Here is a 20,321-nt window from a genome sequence, read left to right as displayed (position 1 = left end):
GCCCTCTAGACTAACCCTAATGCAAACTTTAGACAATTATATTGAAAAGTGCAAGAGAATATTAACAAATTAGGTCTTCAACTCAACTGCACTTCCTTGAATGGTACAGCAATTATTTTGTATTTATTTGTTGATAAATACCAAGGAATAAAAACCCTTTGCTTATATTTCTTTTGTATGACTCCTAAATGTTTTATAAAATTTGTACTTGTAAAGAAGAGTGAGGGTATAGTTTATAAAAATGGATAGGTTGATAGCACGAATACTTGGACTTTATGCTTCCGGAGAGCAGGTTATAGATCTATTTATCTCTTTTTGTATAATGTCTTATAAAGCAATTTAAAGACATCTAGTTCCATGAATTCATCTTGATAAAGGCATTGAAAATGCTTCTATGTGTTGTTAGTAAAATAGTATATTTCTTTGTGCATGTGGGTGAAGAACAATCGGTGAATATGTTCTAACGAACAGAATGATTTAAGGAGCCAACATTTTTGCAATGTTAACATGTATTGATGAGCTGATTTAATAAAGCATCATTTAAAAAGATATCAAATGTATTTCAGAATGCTCTGTCAGTGCCTGGACTGATTTGGTTTTCCTCGTGGATGGCTCTTGGAGTGTGGGAAGAAATAATTTCAAGTACATTTTAGACTTTATTGCTGCTCTTGTGTCTGCTTTTGACATTGGGGAAGAGAAGACAAGAGTTGGAGTTGTTCAATACAGCTCTGATACCAGGACTGAATTTAACTTAAATCAGTACTACCAAAGGGATGAACTTCTTGCTGCAATAAAAAAAATTCCATATAAAGGTGGCAACACAATGACAGGTATGTTCTACAGATTTTTTTAAAGTTAAAAATAAATGAAATGTCTGTTTCAGAAAGAAATGATGCATTACCTATTACATATTAAATACTTTTGACATTGTTCACATAGTTTTTGACTTTGGAAAAATTGTGTAGTACAGAGTAAATGAACATGTTTCTTTTCCCTTTAGGGGATGCCATTGATTATTTAGTTAAAAATACTTTCACGGAATCTTCTGGGGCAAGAGTTGGCTTTCCTAAAGTGGCAATTATTATTACGGATGGAAAATCCCAGGATGAAGTGGAAATTCCAGCAAGAGAGCTTCGTAATGTTGGAGTTGAAGTTTTCTCCTTGGGTAGGTTAAGTTCAGTTAATTATTTCCATTTTACAAGTCCTACAGTATACTTAATGTTTAGGAAGATGAAAGATTGATTCCTCAAGGAAGGATGCTATTAGAAGTGTTTACTGCATTTTTATAGTGTAATATTAAAGACTTAAATTGTCTTTAAGTAAAAATTCTGCTTATCTATTTCCCTCATATAACTCCCTTAGCATATGTATTTAGGAAGGTGGTATTCACATTCTTTGCCAGCTCTCTACTTTTCAAAGAATGCTGGGCCAATGATTCTAATAAAGATCCTCCTTGTATTATCATTAAATGTTTTTTATGTGTTTCCTATATTATGTAATACTTGAAGAATTCAGAGGGCTCCAGCTTATTCAGGACTCTGGAAGAAAAAATATTATCTTTACAGATGGCAAAGACATACGATGGTATGGTTGGGATGAAAGCCCACTCTGTTTAACCAACCATTTTTTCCTCTTTGGCTGACCACTATATGTCAAATTACAAAATGTTTTTGTTATCCGCACAGTTGCACATTCGTTATGAAGCAAAGCAATTCTGGCTTATGACTTAATGACGATTTGAATATGTCTTCAGTTGTGAAAGACGGAGAAAACGAAGAACTTCTCCAAGTCAGTTGGCACATTTCCCATTTCAATATGTCCTTATCCTTTTGTTTTGAAGGCATTAAAGCTGCAGATGCAAAAGAACTCAAACAAATTGCCTCCACACCTTCACTGAACCATGTTTTCAATGTGGCCAACTTTGATGCAATAGTGGATATTCAGAATGAGATCATCTCCCAGGTGTGCTCAGGTGTTGATGAACAACTTGGTGAATTGGTTAGTGGAGAAGAAGGTGAGTAGACTGTGTAGCATTCCCCATGTGTTAGTCTTTTCCATTGATTGAGTATTTATAGTTATCTTAGAAGTAGACATATTTATTTAAATATTTCTTCCAGTGATTCTCCAATTGTATACTCCATTGTATTGTTTTTTAGCAACTCAACTTGTTGATACCATTTGTATTGTTTTTCCTTCTGGTGGAACATTCAATAAAATGTATCATTGCACAGTTCTTAAAATTTTTTTGGTGGGGAACAAGTTATGATTTACTCTTTTCTTTAAGACTCTTTTGTGTACATTGAATGTCTGTCTGATTATGCTATTCTGCTACTTGCTTTAATTACCTTGCACTCTGATTTAAACATTGATGGGCTGGAAAGACATTTGCAACTTAAAATAATAACAATGTTTCTGTTAACTAGCTAAGGACAAGGGTTTTCTATCATTATACTCTGCGTAATGTTTTGAAAGCTTTTAAGAATATTTCAAAGATCAGTCAATGTGATCCTCCCCTTAGAAAATTCTCCCATTTCTATTAGTTATTACTTCTAAATACATGGGAGAAAGAAAAGACATTTCAAAAGCATCCTTTTGAACATTAAAAATAACAACCCAAAGCCTTTATATTTTTCCATCATTGTTCTCCTCTCAGCTTGAGAATCGATGTGATTAAACATAAATTCTAAATAGTGACATCTTCAATCATACAAACTCTTTAATCTTCAATCTCTGAACATTTTGTCAAAATGCTCATTGGCCCTAATTCTGTCTCAAAACCTCTCATTACTTCATGGGCTCTCACTCTATCCTTTGTTTTACTGTCTACTATCTAACCTTTTTGCTTTGTATTATTATAAAATCCATCTCACTCACCTCCACTTTTCTGTGATTACTTCTCTTTACTCAATCTTTTAAACAGTTTAATTCTTCCTGCGATGCAGTTGCATGTATGCAAGGGTAGGCCAGACTTTTTTTCTGCCACTGTTGGAACTTTCCCTGTGTAGGGGGCTGGGGCTGCATCACAGGTGTTCACATTTCTCTTTAGTGTCTTCTCTCTTCTGCTGGACTAACCTAAGGCTTCTCTCTTCTGCTGGACTAGCCTGTACTGCCTCTGTATCCCTCAGGTTTGGCCAAATTTCCATGTGACATCTCTGTGGCTTCCCTCCTACTATTTTCTACTTAAACATCATTTTAAATATATATATATATATTTATTTTTAAAATTATTTTCATTTTTAAAACTTTTAAGTTCAGGAGTACATGTACAGGTTTGTTACACAGATAAACTTGTTTCATGGGGGCTTGTTGTACAGATCATTTTGTCACCCAGGTAGTAAGCCTAGTACCCATTAGTTATTTTTCCTGATCCTCTCCCTCCTCCTACCTTGAACCCTCCAGTAGGCCCCAGTGTGTGTGTCGTTTCCCTCTGTGTATCCATGTGTTCTCATCATTTAGCCCCCACTTATAAGCAAGAACATGTGGTGTTTGGTTTTCTGTTCCTGTGTTAGTTTGCTAAGGATAATGGCCTCTAGCTCTATCCATGTCCCTGCAAAGGACATGATCTTGTTCTTTTTCATGGCTTTATAGTATTCCATGGTATATATATACCAATTTTCCTTATCCAGTCTATCATTGATAGGGTTTTAGGTTAATTCCAAGTGTTTGATATTGTGAATAGTGCTGTAGTGAATATACGTGTGCATTTATCTTTATAATAGGATGATTTATATTCCTTGGGTATATACCCAGTAATGGGATTGCTGGGTTAAATGGTGTTTCTGTTCTTAGTTCTTTGAGGAATTGCTGCACTGTCTTTCACAATGGTTGAACTAATTTACACTCCCAGCAACAGTATATAAGCATTCCTTTTTCTCCACTACCTCACCAGCATTTGTTATTTTTTGACTTTTTAATAATAGCCATTCTGACTGGTGTGAGATGGTGTCTCATTGTGGTTTTGATTTGTGTTTCTCTAATAATCAGTAATGTTGAACTTTTTTTGGTATGATTGTTGACCACATGGATGTCTTCTTTTGAAAAGTGTCTGTTTATGTCCTTTGCCCACTTTTAAATGGGGTTGTGTGTTGTTTTCTTGTAAATTTGTTTATGTTCCTTATAGATGCTGGATATTAGACCTTTGTTGGATGCATAGTTTGCAAAAATTTTCTCCCATTTTGTATGTTGTCTGTTTACTCCGTTGGTAGTTTCTTTTGCCATGCAGAAACTCTTTAATTTCATTAGATCCCATTTGTCAATTTTTGTTTTTGTTGCAATTGCTTTTGGCATCTTTGTCATGAAATCTTTGCCAGGGCCTATGTCCTGAATGGTATTGCCTAGGTTGTTTTCCAGGATTTTTACAGTTTTGGGTCTTACATTTAAGTCTGTAATCCATCTTGCGTTAATTTTTGTCTATGGTCTAAGGAAGGGGTCCAGATTCAGTCTTTTGCGTGTGGCTAGCCAGTTATCTGAGCACCATTTATTGAATAGGGGGTCGTTTCCCCAGTGCTTGTTTTTGTCAGGTTTGTTGAAGATCAGATGGTTGTAGGTGTTCAGTCTCACTTCTGGATTCTCTATTCTGTACCATTGGTCTAGGTGTCTGTTTTTGTACCAGTACTATGCTGTTTTGGTTACCACAGCCCTGCAGCATAATTTGAAGTCAGATGGTGTGCACCTCCAGCATTGTTCTTTCTGCTTAGGATTGCCTTGGATATTCGGATTCTTTTTTGTTCCATATGAAATTTAAAATAGTTGTTTCTAGTTCTGTGAAGAATCTCAAGGTAGTTTAATAGGAATAGTGGCCAATCTATAGATTGCTTTTGGCAGTATGGCCATTTTAATGATATTGATTCTTTCTATCTATGAGCATGAAATGTTTTTCCATTGTCATCTCTGATTTCTTAGAGCAGTGGTTTGTAGTTCTCCTTGTAGAGATCTTTCACCTAACTAGTTAGCTGTATTCCTAGGTATTTTATTCTATTATTCACAACTCCCATTGTGAATGGGATTTCATTCCTGATTTGGCTCTCAGCTTGACTGTTGTTGTGTATAGGAATGCTAGCAATTTTTGCACATTGATTTTATATCCTGAGACTTTGCTAAAGTTGTTTATTAGCTTAAGAAGCTTTTGGGCTGAGACATGGCAGTTTTCTAGAGGGATTATATCATCTGCAAACAGGGATAGTTTGACTTCCTTTCTTCATATTTGGATGCTTTTTATTCCTTTTTCTTGCTTGATTGCTCTGGCCAGAACTTCCAATACTATGTTGAATAGGAGTGGTGAGAGAGGGCAACCTCATCTTGTGCTGGTTTTCAAGTGAAATGCTTCCAGCTTTTGCCTATTCAGTATAAACATCACTTTTATGTCCTACATCTGGTTGCTTTTTTGAGGAGGCGATGTGTAAATTTGGGCCTGTTTTTACACACACTTCCTGCAGGTTGATTTGTAAAAAATTATAACTATATCTTCCGGGAAGTTGATTCCATTGACAAATCCAGAATTTTGATATTGTCTGAAATATCTTAAAATACTTTATGTGTTAACTGTCAAATACGTGACTATGTTGTATGTTGAGTAAGGATCACCATTTTTTAGAGGATTGATATGCATGCGTCAATATGCATGTTATAAGCCATTGTTTCCCCTCTGTTTGGTGGCACTGTGAACATAGTTGAACTTTTTTTCTTACCCTGAAACTAGTGAAAATAAAATTGTTTAAAATTATAAGAACCTGTCATTTAAGAACTACTAAATGCTTTCTCTTTCTTGGCATATTATAAAGTATCTTTTAAAGATTACACTTTTATGATGTTATTAAGAGAGAAAAATTCCCTAAAGAATTGAATGAAGCATTGATTTAACAAATATTTATCAAGTGCCTACTTTGGTGCTTGAGAATGAAGACAATGAGTGAATACCAAAACCAGAATGGAAATGTTGGTTTCAGAGAAGAATTAGGCATGAGGTGTCCCAACATTAATTTCTTCCAAATACTTTCTTATTCCATTAACTTCTCAGCAATTTGACTAAAAGCCAAGTGTTGAACCACTTTTGGTTTGATAGGGACATGTGAAATTGGGGACTGAGGAGGGTATTGGGCAACTCTTTTCAATGTATTTAGGATTAATTTGAATAAGGAGATTTGAAGGTCCAAACCTAAAGACCAAATTAGTAAGGTTACATCTCACTGTTATTAAACACTGTCTGCTTGTAACTTTTTAGTTGTTGAGCCTCCTTCAAATTTGATTGCCATGGAAGTCTCTTCAAAATATGTTAAGCTAAATTGGAGTCCATCTCCTAGTCCAGTGACTGGCTACAAAGTCATCCTCACACCAATGACTGCAGGAAGCCGACAGCACGCTCTGAGTGTGGGGCCTCAGACAACCACGCTCAGTGTTCGCGACCTCTCAGCAGACACAGAATACCAGATCAGTGTTTCCGCCATGAAGGGAATGACATCCAGTGAACCCATTTCAATAATGGAGAAGACTCAGCCAATGAAAGTTCAAGTGGGTAAGTCAATGTGTGCATCATTGTATTTGGAATATGTGAAGATCTGTTTGACAGAATGCCTTACTTCTTTGGACTTAGTTTTGAATGAAATATTTGCAATAGTTTTTTTGTTAAGAAGCACGCTTACTAAGAAAGCTAGATATGTATATTTTAATGATTAATATGTATTGAAGTTTAATGTACTTTTTTTCTCTTTACAGAATGCTCACGTGGTGTGGATATAAAAGCCGATATTGTGTTTTTGGTTGATGGCTCCTATAGCATTGGGATTGCAAACTTTGTTAAAGTTAGAGCCTTTTTGGAAGTTCTTGTAAAAAGTTTTGAAATTTCACCAAATAGGGTCCAGATTAGTCTTGTCCAATACAGCCGGGATCCTCATACTGAGTTCACTTTGAAAAAATTCACCAAAGTTGAAGATATAATTGAGGCAATAAACACCTTCCCTTACAGAGGAGGATCTACGAATACTGGCAAAGCAATGACTTATGTCAGAGAGAAAATATTTGTGCCTAGCAAGGGATCAAGAAGCAATGTGCCAAAGGTCATGATTCTTATCACGGATGGGAAATCATCGGATGCTTTCAGAGATCCTGCGATAAAACTAAGGAATTCAGATGTTGAAATCTTTGCAGTTGGTGTGAAGGATGCCGTTCGCTCAGAATTGGAAGCTATTGCCTCTCCTCCTGCAGAGACCCATGTGTTCACAGTGGAAGATTTTGATGCTTTTCAGAGGATATCTTTTGAACTCACACAGTCTATCTGCCTTAGAATTGAGCAAGAATTGGCAGCTATAAAGAAGAAAGGTTAGTAGACTTTGAGAGTAGAAGTTATTTCTTCATGAACAAAGAATTTTTGGTTCTAAAATCGTGGATAATATGCTTGTTCAATTCTTTTTATAGACACGAAAAAGTAACTTTCCTATGTTATTGAAAACGATTGAACTTAGTTTTCTTAGCTCCGAGATATGACTTTCTCCTGGATATGGATCATATTTTAGTTGGTGAAAAAGCTGTTTAGTTGTAAGAGTCATGAGATGTTTCTGTTCCTAGATCCTCAAGCAGGTTTAGGAACAAGTTTTATCATATGTATGTGTCATTTACAATCCAAATCCCATGTATGGGGTGTTCACTATGTGCTGGATACTGAGCTGGGTCCTTCAGCTCAAAGGTGAAGAGAATATAGTCCTGCACCTTTGGATTCTTTTTATGCATTTCCTTTCCTGAATCATTTTGGGCATCATTTGTCACATCTGGAATTTTCCTCATTTGTCTGATCTACTTTTCAATGTTTAGTTAAAAGTCCCATCCCTTGAGTTTGTGTCCTTTTCAGGGACATGGATGAAGCTGGAAACCATCATTCTCAGCAAACTAACACAAGAACAGAAAACCAAACCCTGCATGTTCTCACTCATATGTGGGAGTTGAATAATGAGAACACATGGACACAGGGGTGGCGGCATCACACACCGGGACCTATAGGAAGGTCGGGGGGCTGGGGGAGGGATGGCATTAGGAAAAATACCTAATGTAGATGACGAGTTGATGGGTGCAGCAAACCACCATGGCACATGTACACCTATGTAACAAACCTGCACATTCTGCACATGTACCCCAGAACTCAAAGTATTATAATAATAAAAAGTCCCATCCTTTTCATTAAGCCTTCCTAAACTGTAACTGTCCTAGCACTATCATGCTATCACTTCCACTCAGTTGGCTTTCCTATGTACTGTTTTCTTTTCTTTTTTTTTTTTTTTTGAGACAGGGTCTCACTCTGTCACCCAGGCTGGAGTGCAGTGGTGCAATCTATGCTCACTGCAATATCTGCCTCCCCAGTTCAAGCAATTCTCGCACCCCAGCCTACCCAGTAGCTGGAACTACAGGAGTGTGCCACCACGCCTGGCTAATTTTTCTTTTTTCTTTTTTTTTTTTTTTGGTAGAGATGGGGTTTCCCCATGTTGGCTAGTCTGGTCTTGAACTCCTGACCTCAGGTGATCCACCCGCCTCAGTCTCCCAAATTGCTGAGATCATAGGCGTTAGCCCCCCATACCCTTCCTGCTTTTTTTTTTTGGTTGTTAATAATGTTGCATTCTCTCGTTTCTCTATTTTGACTGTGTGCCCCCTAAGGATATACTGTATGTGTTAAACATTGTCTCTTTCTATGATTTAGTTTAATAACTGCTAAGTTTAATAAATATTTTGTTGTTGGGAAAAATTCCTCAATTTTTACTTTGAAATATTTGTCTGCAAACCACCAAAGGTTAATATCCAAGTACCAGGGATGAATGGGAAAATGTAGATGGTTCATTTTAGGTCTGCTATGGTTTAAATATTCCAATTATGGGCAAGGCCATTCTATTACCACTGCTTTAAGAATCTCAAAATTCACATTCAAATTTAATCAGTCATTTAAATAATAGAAGTTAGTATTATAGATAGTCAAGGTGAATAATCAAGATCTCTTATTGGGTTGTAAGTTGTGGGGGGCTTTCTCTCAATGGTCAAATGTAGATGAGGTACTCAGTACAGTAGTCTCAATGAGCACCATTCTTCCAAATTAATGTAAGCCATTTTATAAACATTGAAATATTGGTTACTGTTTTGTTTTATAGATTCAAGCATTTTTAACTGTCTTTTTTTTTTTTAATAGCTTACGTCCCTCCAAAGGATCTTAGTTTTTCAGAAGTGACTTCTTATGGTTTCAAAACCAACTGGTCTCCAGCTGGAGAAAATGTTTTTTCATATCACATCACCTACAAGGAAGCAGCTGGGGATGATGAGGTCACTGTGGTGGAGCCAGCATCGAGCACCAGTGTTGTTCTCAGCAGCCTGAAGCCAGAGACCCTGTATTTGGTCAATGTGACTGCGGAGTATGAGGATGGCTTCAGCATTCCCTTAGCTGGAGAGGAGACCACCGAAGAAGGTGTGATGGGGTTTCTGCCACTGTTATTCAAAAATGAATAATTTATTGCACTACAAAGTTACAGTTTGTAATAACCATCTGCTTTATAGTTCAGAATTGCCAATGCCTTTGTAAGATTTGGCATCTTTAAAAGACAGCTTTTCATAAATCTTTTTAAAAAGAGAAAAATAACTTTTAAGTAAAAAACCTTAGACTTCTTTTGATGAATTTGAAGTTAGGAGACCTAGAGAACTGTTGATAATTATGGAATTAACTTTTGAAATACTGTTTATCCATCTTTTTTGGTCCCACATTTCAGGAATGTCATGTCTTAAATCTTTCTGAAATTGTTTACTGTACTTACAGAGTTACGGCAAATATATATATGTATATATATTGGTAATAAGTATATTATAAATTATTTTCTTTTTAAAAAGTTGTGGTAAAATATACATAACATGTTTACCATTGTAACCATTTTTTGAGTGCACATTTTCGTGGCATTAAGTACATTCACCTTGTTGTGCTACTATCACCACCATCCATCTTTAGAACTAGCAAAACTGAAATTCTGTACCCATTAAGCAATAACTCCCCATTCCCTCCTTCCCTCTACTCCTGGAAACCACCATTCTATTTTCTATCTCTAGGAATTTGATTACTCTAACTACCTCACTTGAGAGGAATCTTTCAGTACTTGTCTTGTTGTGCCTGGATTATTTCACTTAGTAAATGTCCTCAAGGTTGATCCATGTCATAGCATGTGTCAGAATGCCCTCTCTACTTATGGTTGAATAATATTCCACTGTATGTATACACCACATATCTTTTAAGATGGAGTTCTTATTATGTTACCCAGGTTGGCCTCAAAATCCTAGGCTCAAATGATTCTCTTGCCTCAGCCTCCTGAGTAGCTGGGACTACAGGTGTGTGGCATGGCGCCCTGCTTCACATTTTGTGTATCTCCATTCATCAATGGACATTTGGGCTGCACCCACCTTTTTTTTTTTTTTTTGAGACGGAGTCTCGCTCTGTCGCCCAGGCTGGAGTGCAGTGGCCCGATCTCGGCTCACTGCAAGCTCCGCCTCCCGGATTCCCGCCATTCTCCTGCCTCAGCCTCCCGCGTAGCTGGGACTACAGGCGCCCGCCACCACGCCCGGCTAATTTTTTGTATTTTTTAGTAGAGACGGGGTTTCACTGTGTTAGCCAGGATGGTCTCGATCTCCTGACCTCGTGATCCGCCCGCCTCGGCCTCCCAAAGTGCTGGGATTACAGGCGTGAGCCACCGCGCCCGGCCTGCACCCACCTTTTGTGAATATTGCTGCTATGAACATGGTGTGCACATTTTGCCAAATGTTTTAAGCAGTATTTGTTTACATGTGTACTCCTTACTGGATAGAATTGAATATATTTGGACACACTTTGTTATGTTTGACATTTAAGGCACCAATTTAAGTTGGTTAGTGGAAGACTAAGGCAAGGCAATTATTCTTTAACATAAGCATAGCAAAGTATGACAATAGATGTCAATTGTTCTTTCCTCTTTTGACTGGGAATAGGAGGTAAAGACCCTGAAAGAATAGTGTGAGGAATTTAAGATAGTTATAAAGAAGTATTTGCTGACAGGGATGGTGCACATTGGCATACTATACTGATAAAAGCTGGAGAATCTTTTTTCTCTGAAACATTTTTCAGATAAGATTGCTATTTTTCTTTTTTTTTTTTTGCATGGTTTAGGTATATTTCTTCCTGAAGTCCATCACATAAACTAAATGGCCTAAGAAGTCCTTTCGTCTTATGACTTTTGTGGTCATATAAGGGAGAAGGCTGTATTCAGATATTTCTGAGTTTCTGATGCTTTTCCTGTAATGCCCACACTGCTGCTCGATGACCCTGACCCTTTCTTTTCAGCATTTTGGGAGGGGAATGGGAAATCTGTCTCAAGAGAGGACTTGTCTCAGGGTTTTTGAGTAGAAGTCACTCCATTCCTACACACTCTAGTTTTTGGTCATTGGTCTACTACAATGGAGTTTGGTAAAGTCTTTTCAGTTATATTGTCTGTAATGGAATCTGGGATTTAAATTTTCTTTAGTTGATAAGAAAGTTTCCAATGTAATACTTTCATTAAGCTAACAATTATAGAGCTCCTGCTACGTGTCAGGTGCTCTGCTTAATGTTTTCCATAGATTATCTCATTTAACCACTTAAATAATCCTATAAATAGTCATGTTTTGCTGCTAGGGTAATCTGTGTCTCAGAATTACATATCTATTAAGCTTCAGAGCTAGGATTCCAACCCATCAGTCTATCTGCTGATTTGTTCTGACTCGTTTAATCTTTTTCCTTCCAATACAAAATGAATCATGGGTGTAAGTTGGCCAACTACCATTTCTTTCTTTCCTGGAGAGATATACTTCCTTCCTTTCTCTTCTAGAGAGATATGCTTCCTTCCTTTCTCTTCTAGAGAGATATGCTTCCTTCCTTTCTCTTCTAGAGAGATATACTTCCTTCCTTTCTCTTCTAGAGAGATATGCTTCCTTCCTTTCTTTCTCCCTGGAGTGATCTATTGATATGTTGAATATTTAAATAAACTTCTAAATGTCTGTGTGTTATTTGCCAGGCATGTTGTGCTAGGCTTTCACTCCAGTGGACTGAGAAGACAAAGACCTTTAGTTCATCTTTCCTGAATATGTTGTCTGTATGGACAGTTGGACCCATTGAGCAAGAAGGTCATTTAAACATGTTTACTAAACACAAAACCAAATGATGTTCTCATTTGGGCATAATGAAAAATGCATTTAAAATTATGAGTCTGTGGGTGTTACCCATAGTGCATCTTAGCTTCAAGATGTAGATCTAATGAGCATTCATTAAGTACCTATTCTGTGCTTGTTCCGTCCTGTGTATGGTCGAATTATTCTCCAAGTCAAATGACTATACAGATAAAAAGTTAGTGTGGGACTGACTGGATAAGACGGTTTGGTTGGGTGGGTTGATATGGTAGAGCTGGGTGTTAGGTGTTATTTTCCTAGTTTCGTGAGAAAATGTAGTAAGAGTGAAAGTCTTGGCTGCTTATATTCAAAGAGATGAATTGTTTTTATTCTTGAAGCTTATAGCAGTATAAATTTAGCATTTGATAGAATATTTATTATTTTAAAAGTTTACTATTATATACACCTTTATGTAATTAAAAAATTAACAGTACTTAGTTTCTTTCTGGATATTGTAGAATTCATATTTGCTGTTTCAGAATTTAGTTAATCTCTGGCTAAATGAGTACAGAAACCAGGATGTTTGCAAATAAATTGCTCATGGATTTCTTTAGAGAAATGGTATAATTTAGTAATAAAAAGGTAATTTTTGTATTTTTCATATAAAGTCAGTCAATTTATGTTTTAAAATCTATTTTTCCTTTTTTATTTCAGTAAAAGGAGCACCTCGAAACCTAAAGGTGACAGACGAGACTACAGATAGTTTCAAAATTACTTGGACTCAAGCTCCAGGGAGAGTTTTAAGATATCGAATTATATATAGACCAGTTGCTGGTGGAGAGAGCAGAGAAGTTACCACCCCACCCAATCAGAGGAGGAGAACGCTGGAGAACTTGATTCCAGACACAAAATATGAAGTATCTGTAATTCCTGAATATTTCTCAGGACCTGGTACTCCATTAACTGGAAATGCAGCCACTGAAGAAGGTAGAGGAAATATGCTTATCATATGGTGACAACCAAACTCTTAGACTAGAGGGGAAAATTGGGACAACTATCCAGATAAAAAACTCATGAGACACTTTGTTTCAATTATTTGAGTATGTTAGACCATAGTCCTTTTAGATTTAAGTTAAAATTTTTTTTTTTACTTAATCATGACATTATTTACTTGTGTCAATAGATTTATTTGTTTAATTAATTAATTAATTAATTTTTTGAGACAGAGTCTCTCTCTGTTGCCCAAGCTGGAGTGCAGTGGCTTGGCTCACTGCACCCTCTGCCTCCTGGGTTCAAGTGATTCTCCTGATTCAGCCTCCCAAATAGCTGGGATTACAGGCGCATGCAACTACACCCAGCTAATTTTTGTATTTTTAGTAGAAAGAGGGTTTCACCATGTTGGCCAGGCTGGTCTGAGACTCCTGACCTCAGGTGATCTGCCCGACATGGCCTCCCAAAGTGCTGGGATTATAGACGTGAGCCACCATGCCCGGCCTTGTGTCAATAGAATTTAAATGCTAGGATATAGTCTCAATATTCTTTTAAAAATAATATTATTAAATGTTTTAGTGTGAATTGAAGGATGACTAAGAATTAAAAATCAAACTGCTATGCACCATTGAAATAAATTGTATTTTACTTCTTAAGAAAGATTTTTAAACATTAACTTGTTTTTCTTTAAATAGGATGATTAGGATCCCAGTATACATTCTGATGTTTGTTGAAATTATTAATGTTTAATACGTGATTTCATTGGGGGAAAAGTGAGGCATTCATAATTTTTCATCTTATTTCCTAGCTGTAATGTTTTTAAAATAGCAGTAATAATGCCAAGAACACATTAGCAATAATGAAAAGTTACTGAGTACCTGTCTGGTGTCAGGTTCTGTACAAAGAGCTTTTCATATATTTTGTTTAATCTCTGCATAGACTTTATGTTATTATTATCATCATCTCAGCTTTATAAGAGAATTGAGGCTGAGGAAATTAAATAATAAATCAAGACCACACAGCTAATAAATGGTGAATCTGAGTTTGTGGATTTTACTGTCCTACTGCAGACATTTACAAGGAGTATCCATTCTCTCTTGGTCTGCATCACCCTTCTCTGTCCCACTGCCCTCCCTCCCTCTACATCACTCTCCCCACTCCTACTGCATTCCTCTGCCTCCTCCCCCACTGCATCATGTTCCCACTGCCCACTGCCCTCCCTCCCACTGCATCACTTTCCCTCCTCCCACTGCATCACTCTCCCACCTCCCACTGCATCACTCTCCCACCTCCCACAGCGTCCCTCTCCCTCCTCCCACTGCATCACTCTCCCTCCTCCCACTGCATCACTCTCCCTCCTCCCACTGCATCACTCTCCCTCCTCCCACTGCATCACTCTCCCTCCTCACACTGTATCACTCTTTTTCCTCCCCCACTGCATCACGCTCCCACTGCCCATTGCCCTCCCTCCCACTGCATCTCTCTTCCTCCTTTCACTGCTTCGCTCTCCTCTCTTCCCCCTGCAACCTAGCGCATTAGCCTGTTCTGCTATAGAGGCTTTCTCTTTTTACCTGCTTTCTTCCTCCTCTCTTCCATTGGTGAAGTGTGACTACTTCATTGGTTTTCTCTCTTGCTGAGGGTCTAGGGCTCTTTGTGCTGGGCACCATGATGTGACGCAATACCTCTTTATCTTTCTATTTTCTGGAGTAAAACTAGCTGGCTTTTATATGCTCAGTGGAGAGTGACATAGGGCTGGATTCCTTAGGAACCTTCAAAGAGGACATGACCAATCTACAAAGAAAGTCATGAAATAGCAGACATCACAGCTACAAAAGGATGGGTGGTCCCTCGGGATTTGTACCCAAGACTCGGTCTCACTTAGCTGTTTTTTCTCTTACTTTTTTTCCCCCTAGGGAAAGCAATATGTTTATAATTTATCATTTTTATTATATCAGAATTAGTTCCTGAGTGTTACCTTTAGATGTTCATAGCATTACACTGATTAACTGTTTTTACTGAAGATTTTTTAAAGGAATTAAAATCTGCATTGTAATACTAATCAACATGTATATATTTTATAGTGCTTTGTTCCACTTTTAAGGAAATACAGGGAAACTATTTTATAGGAAATATTGTAACATGAAAGATTTTACATGGAAGATTTTAACCTTTGTAAACACAGAAAAGGGACTGAATATCTTTCCCCTTGTTTCTACTAACATATAGGGTCTGATTTAGAGATGCTTAAGCTTTGTTGGCTGGTCAACAGTTAAAATTGTCGTAGTCTCACCCAGGATATAACTTTGATGTAGTGCACATGCATAAGTAAAGTAACAAAGTGTTTTTCAAGTCATTTTTTTTAAATAATGGGTTTTGATGATGTTGTCATTTTTTAATGAAGTTAGAGGGAATCCAAGAGACTTAAGAGTTTCTGACCCTACGACGTCTACTATGCAATTATCTTGGAGTGGGGCACCAGGAAAAGTGAAACAGTATCTCGTCACATATACCCCAGTGGCAGGGGGTGAAACTCAAGAGGTCACTGTGAGGGGAGATACAACCAATACGGTGCTGCAGGGATTGAAGGAAGGGACACAATACGCCTTATCTGTGACAGCCTTGTATGCGTCTGGGGCTGGAGACGCCCTCTTTGGTGAAGGAACAACACTTGAAGGTAATTACCATCATATTTTCTGAAAATCCAGGAACTTGTTTGTGGTGCTGCCTCTAGGAAGCTTAAAATGTTTGCAGACAATGAATCTAGAAGTGTGCAATCCTTTCTCTTAAAAAGAATGCATATTGAAAAACAAATAACCATAAAGCTCTCTGTTATTCAGAGATGTAGAATGTAAGCAACTGAAAAAAATTAAACTTGATTCAGAAGTGCCTTGGGGAGCTGGATGCATAATAAGGCCAAAGAGATGTGTTTATAGTTCCATGGGTTGGTTGAAAGGAGAATAGGTGTATGACATTCAGAGCGGGAAGGGACCTTGGGAAACATCTATGAAAAAAGGTTTGAATTGCCCAAGTTTATGCAGCTAGTTCTATCTTTCAGATCCAGATAAGAGCCATTTTCTGACTTCCATTCAAGTGCTCTTTTCATTTACCATGCATAAAAGCTCAAGAAATATAAGAATCCAAGTTTCTTTTTTTTTTTTGAGACAGAGTCTCGCTCTTTCGCCCAAGCCGGACTGCAGTGGCACTATCTCGGCTCACTGCAAGCTCTGACTCTGTGGTTCACGCCAGTCTCCTGCCTCAGCCTCCCAAGTAGCTGGGACTACAGGCGCCCGCCACCACGCCTGGCTAATTTTTTGTATTTTTAGTAGAGACGGGGTTTCACCATGTTAGCCAGGATGATCTCGATCTCCTGACCTCGTGATCTGCCCCCCTCGGCCACCAAAATGCTGGGATTACAGGCCTGAGCCACCGCGTCTGGCCAAGAATCCAAGTTTCTATTTGCTTTCTAAGTGATTTCTGAAATTCCGTTCTGTATTAAATTTTCAAAGTGATTGCGATAAAGTACTTAGTAAGAAACATCAGCAAGACTGGAGCGGTTTCCTTGGTTCTTTAGAGTTAATTGTCAGAGGCCTTTATATTTTTTAGGATCTTTTGAGATATAATCACAGCTTAGGTTTAACTCACCACAGCTACTAAGTGAATAATGTAAGGGAGAGAAAATACAAATTCAATTGCACCGCAATGAGAATGGATTGCAACGCTAAAAATCCCATGATGTTGACTCAGTCCTATAACTGGGGGCCTACATGGACTATCAGCAATAGCTTTCCTTCTCTTATCATTATATTTTATATGACTTATTTTAAATGATTATAGGGAGAAAATGAATCTGAAGTATCTTCTAATATGAAATCACAGCGACTAAGCAAAATATCCATCAAAGTTGATGGTTCCAGGAGCTTGGAAGGTTGTAGATATTGTAATTAATGAGACAGAACATACAATAGGCAGTTCTTAGAAACTTCAAGACTTAAGAATGAAAAACAAATAAATAAAAAATACTAATCTAAATAGTAGTGATCGGACAGGCGCGGTGGCTCACGCCTGTAATCCCAGCACTTTGGGAGATCAAGGCAGGTGGATCACCTGAGGTCAGGAATTCGAGATCAGCCTGGCCAACATGGTAAAACCCTGTCTCTACTAAATACAAAAATTAGCTGTGCATGGTGGTGCATGCCTGTAATCCCAGCTACTTGGGAAGCTGAGGCAGGAGAATCACTTGAACTCGAGAGGCGGAGTTTGCAGTGAGCCGAGATTGCACCATTGCACTCCAGGCTGGGCAACAAGAATGAAACTCCATCTCAAAAAAAAAAAATAATAATAATAGTGATCAAGAGTTAAATTTCCATAGTCCATGAAATCTGTTTCTAGAAAAAGATTTAAATGAAAGATTAAACACCAGTGTTTAAAGTACTTACAACTAGAAGGGTCCTAGTTGTACTGCTTAGCTGTGTGACCTGGAGTAAACCTTTAACCCCTCTGGGCCTTAGTTTATTCATCTATAAAGAAGGGATGATTATCCTCCCTCTTTCTTCCCAGAGTTATTGTTGAGATCAAATGGGAGAATGTAAGTGAAATTCATTGGAAACTGTAAAATACTCTATGTCTACAAAATTCATCAAGAGGACATAGCTTATTAACTTTAGATATGATATCTAAAAGCCTCTTGGTATACTCAGGGTTGGGGGCTGCAGATTGGTTCCAAGACCCCTGCATATACCAAAATCCCCTGCATATACCAAAGTCCTCTTATACACAAGTCCAGCAGTCGGCCCTAGGGAACCTGTATATGTGAAAAGTTGGCCCCCGGATATAGGTGGGTTTCGCATCCTGTGAATACTGTATTTTTCGTCTGCGTTTTGTTGAAATAAATCTGCATATAAGTGGACCCTCACAGTGCAAACCCATGCTATCAACTGTATAGCTTTAGTATTTCAAATATAATTGGTAACACAAAAAGTTTTGAAAAAAATAGTAGAAACAGAAATTGCCTTAAATACACAGACATAATCCAAACAAAAAAAGCATGTGATCTTTACAATCTGGGGCAACATCCAGAATTTTGGAGAAATTTGTCCTTTTCTTTGGACCTTTTGAAGTTCTGTTTCTCCATATGCTTTCCGCAATCTTTTAGCTTAGGTTGTTCGTAAGATTTTTTTAGAGGACAAACTTTCACTCTTTATTTTTTACAGGATAGATATAGATTGTATTTGTGAACATTTCTTCTTTATAAGGAGTATCTTGGAAATAATTTAATAGTTTTTCTTCTGGTTGTGCCTTTTAACCTTCTGGTATTCATTTGTGCTTTCTTGCTTTTAAAAATATATTTATGCTCAGTAAAAATCTTCTCGATTCTAAAAATTAAGGCATTTTTGCCAAGAATAATATATTACAAATTGTATTTAACAAAATGTACTTTTTAATTTTACAGGAAGCACATTCTACTAGGCTGTGATTTTTCTAAGCCAGATGTATTGCTCAATTGTTTATAATATTATAGCTCTTCACAAGTGGTATCAAAAACCTATCAACTTGTACGCATGTGTGAGTATACACACACGCACGTGTCTTTGATAAGAAACAATCTCTAAGGGAAACACATAGATAGTAAAATAAATTTTAAAAGCTATTGTTTTCTATTTCCTGAGAAGAAGGAAAGCTAGATAATTTGCAAGTTTGCTTAAAAAAATACAGTTAATTCCTAACTAAATTGTAGTAATTTACAATGGACATTTTGTTCATTTATGCTAAAGTGCTTTACTGCAGTGAAGGATTACCGAAGGGCCTCCAGCCTGATTTTGTTAACATATTTATCCCATTGCATTATGTGTGGTAAACTTGACAAATATGTGAAAGCATAGTTGTGACTAAATGAAAATAATAGAAGATTTTTGCCCCTGGTTATTCCATTTCATTTTATTGTATTAAGTCAGCCAAATCCACATACCATGTACAGGAATAGGATATGATGGTAAATGCAGGGAGTGGAAAGCCCAGAAACAGAGCCAGGCAACTGCTTTTGAGGGCTGCTGTTTTTCTAATTTGTTTTTCTCTTGGGAGAGGAGGTGGTAAGAGCAGAACTTGAAGGAATGTTTCCTTTATCCAGAGGCATGGTGTCAGCCGGCAGGAGCATTCTGTAGGTTGGACATCTTATAGATTACCTCAAATGCATTATGGCTTTCAATTCAAAAGGAAATAAAGTTGTTGTTTTGTATTTTAAAAAAATGTGTAGTGTGGTCTACAACCATCCCTAACTTGAATCTATTTCCTAGTACTTTTTTTGAAATGCAGCCAATGATCAGAAAATTCCCCTGTTGCTGGAAGAGAGATTTATTAGCACTGGCATTGGGGAAGTTCATGGTTGGCTGTAGTACTGTATGCAATAGAATCACAAAGGCAGAGTTTATTACTATTTCAGATCCAAACTTCAGAGGAATGTGAGCATACATCATTAGGTTTGATTTACATTGTTTTTTTCCCCTGTTGTTGTTAGAGCAGTTAGACAATGTAATTACAGAAACACTGCTGTATATGTAATTGAACTTGAAGTTTTGAAAGAAACTTTAATTGCCGCTGTTAGTGCTTGGAGGAAAATCTATTTTTATAAACCTCTCAATAAATACTGCCCATTTTAATTCAGAGATTTACCACAAATGAAGGAGAATTTCAATTTGAAGAATAATATGTTTTCTTGTTAAATTTTTGGGTGTTGTTTTTTGGCTATGGAAAGTATGACTTTTTAGAATTTCCTTTGTTTCAGTTGCTGTAGCAACCTGCTAATGTCCTAGATATGAATGGCTTCCTACAGATCAAACCAAGTGTATTCAGTTGACATTTTGTTACAATGAGGTTTTTAGCACATCTCAGGAATTCTGCATGATGTTGAGTAACATGGGCCCCTTAAAGATGGACTAAACAAGGCCTCTGTGTTTTCCCTGATTTACTGCTGTCTCATAATTTGAAAAATCATACATTCTGGGTATAATAACTCTGACGTTGCCAGGGAACTTTAGCACAGTCACCAAACAGTAATTTCTATTTCCGTTTTCTGTGAATTAATTGCTCGTCAGATAAAAGTTGAAGTCAATGTGGAGAGGTAATAATTATGGAAGAAACACTTTTTTGCTCAAGCTGACTTTGAAGTTGAATGGTAATTTAATTGTTAAGATGTTTCTAAGAACTGTGTATAG

General features: G+C 37.2%; 1 protein-coding gene across 7 annotated transcripts in view; it reads left to right on the top strand.

Moving 5' to 3' along the window:
* COL12A1 (collagen type XII alpha 1 chain) overlaps positions 1 to 20,321 on the top strand; it is a 122,138-nt gene that overhangs the window by 15,959 nt on the left and 85,858 nt on the right. For 3 of the 7 annotated variants that reach the window (XM_063707709.1, XM_063707708.1, XM_004044298.5), the window contains exons 6-13: positions 567 to 830; positions 1,001 to 1,165; positions 1,841 to 2,014; positions 6,221 to 6,511; positions 6,712 to 7,314; positions 9,161 to 9,433; positions 12,838 to 13,110; positions 15,515 to 15,787. The exons of 2 other annotated variants lie outside the window; for them this stretch is intronic. In XM_063707709.1, the coding sequence (XP_063563779.1) occupies positions 567 to 830; positions 1,001 to 1,165; positions 1,841 to 2,014; positions 6,221 to 6,511; positions 6,712 to 7,314; positions 9,161 to 9,433; positions 12,838 to 13,110; positions 15,515 to 15,787 (2,316 nt within the window). The remainder of the gene's footprint in view (positions 1 to 566; positions 831 to 1,000; positions 1,166 to 1,840; positions 2,015 to 6,220; positions 6,512 to 6,711; positions 7,315 to 9,160; positions 9,434 to 12,837; positions 13,111 to 15,514; positions 15,788 to 20,321) is intronic. 2 more of the 7 variants (XM_063707710.1, XM_063707711.1) reach the window with 1 other exon arrangement.

The sequence above is a fragment of the Gorilla gorilla genome, chromosome 5 (genome assembly GCF_029281585.2).
Source record: "Gorilla gorilla gorilla isolate KB3781 chromosome 5, NHGRI_mGorGor1-v2.1_pri, whole genome shotgun sequence".
Classification (NCBI taxonomy): Eukaryota; Metazoa; Chordata; class Mammalia; order Primates; family Hominidae; genus Gorilla; species Gorilla gorilla.
This window is presented reverse-complemented; position numbering and strand designations above follow the sequence as displayed.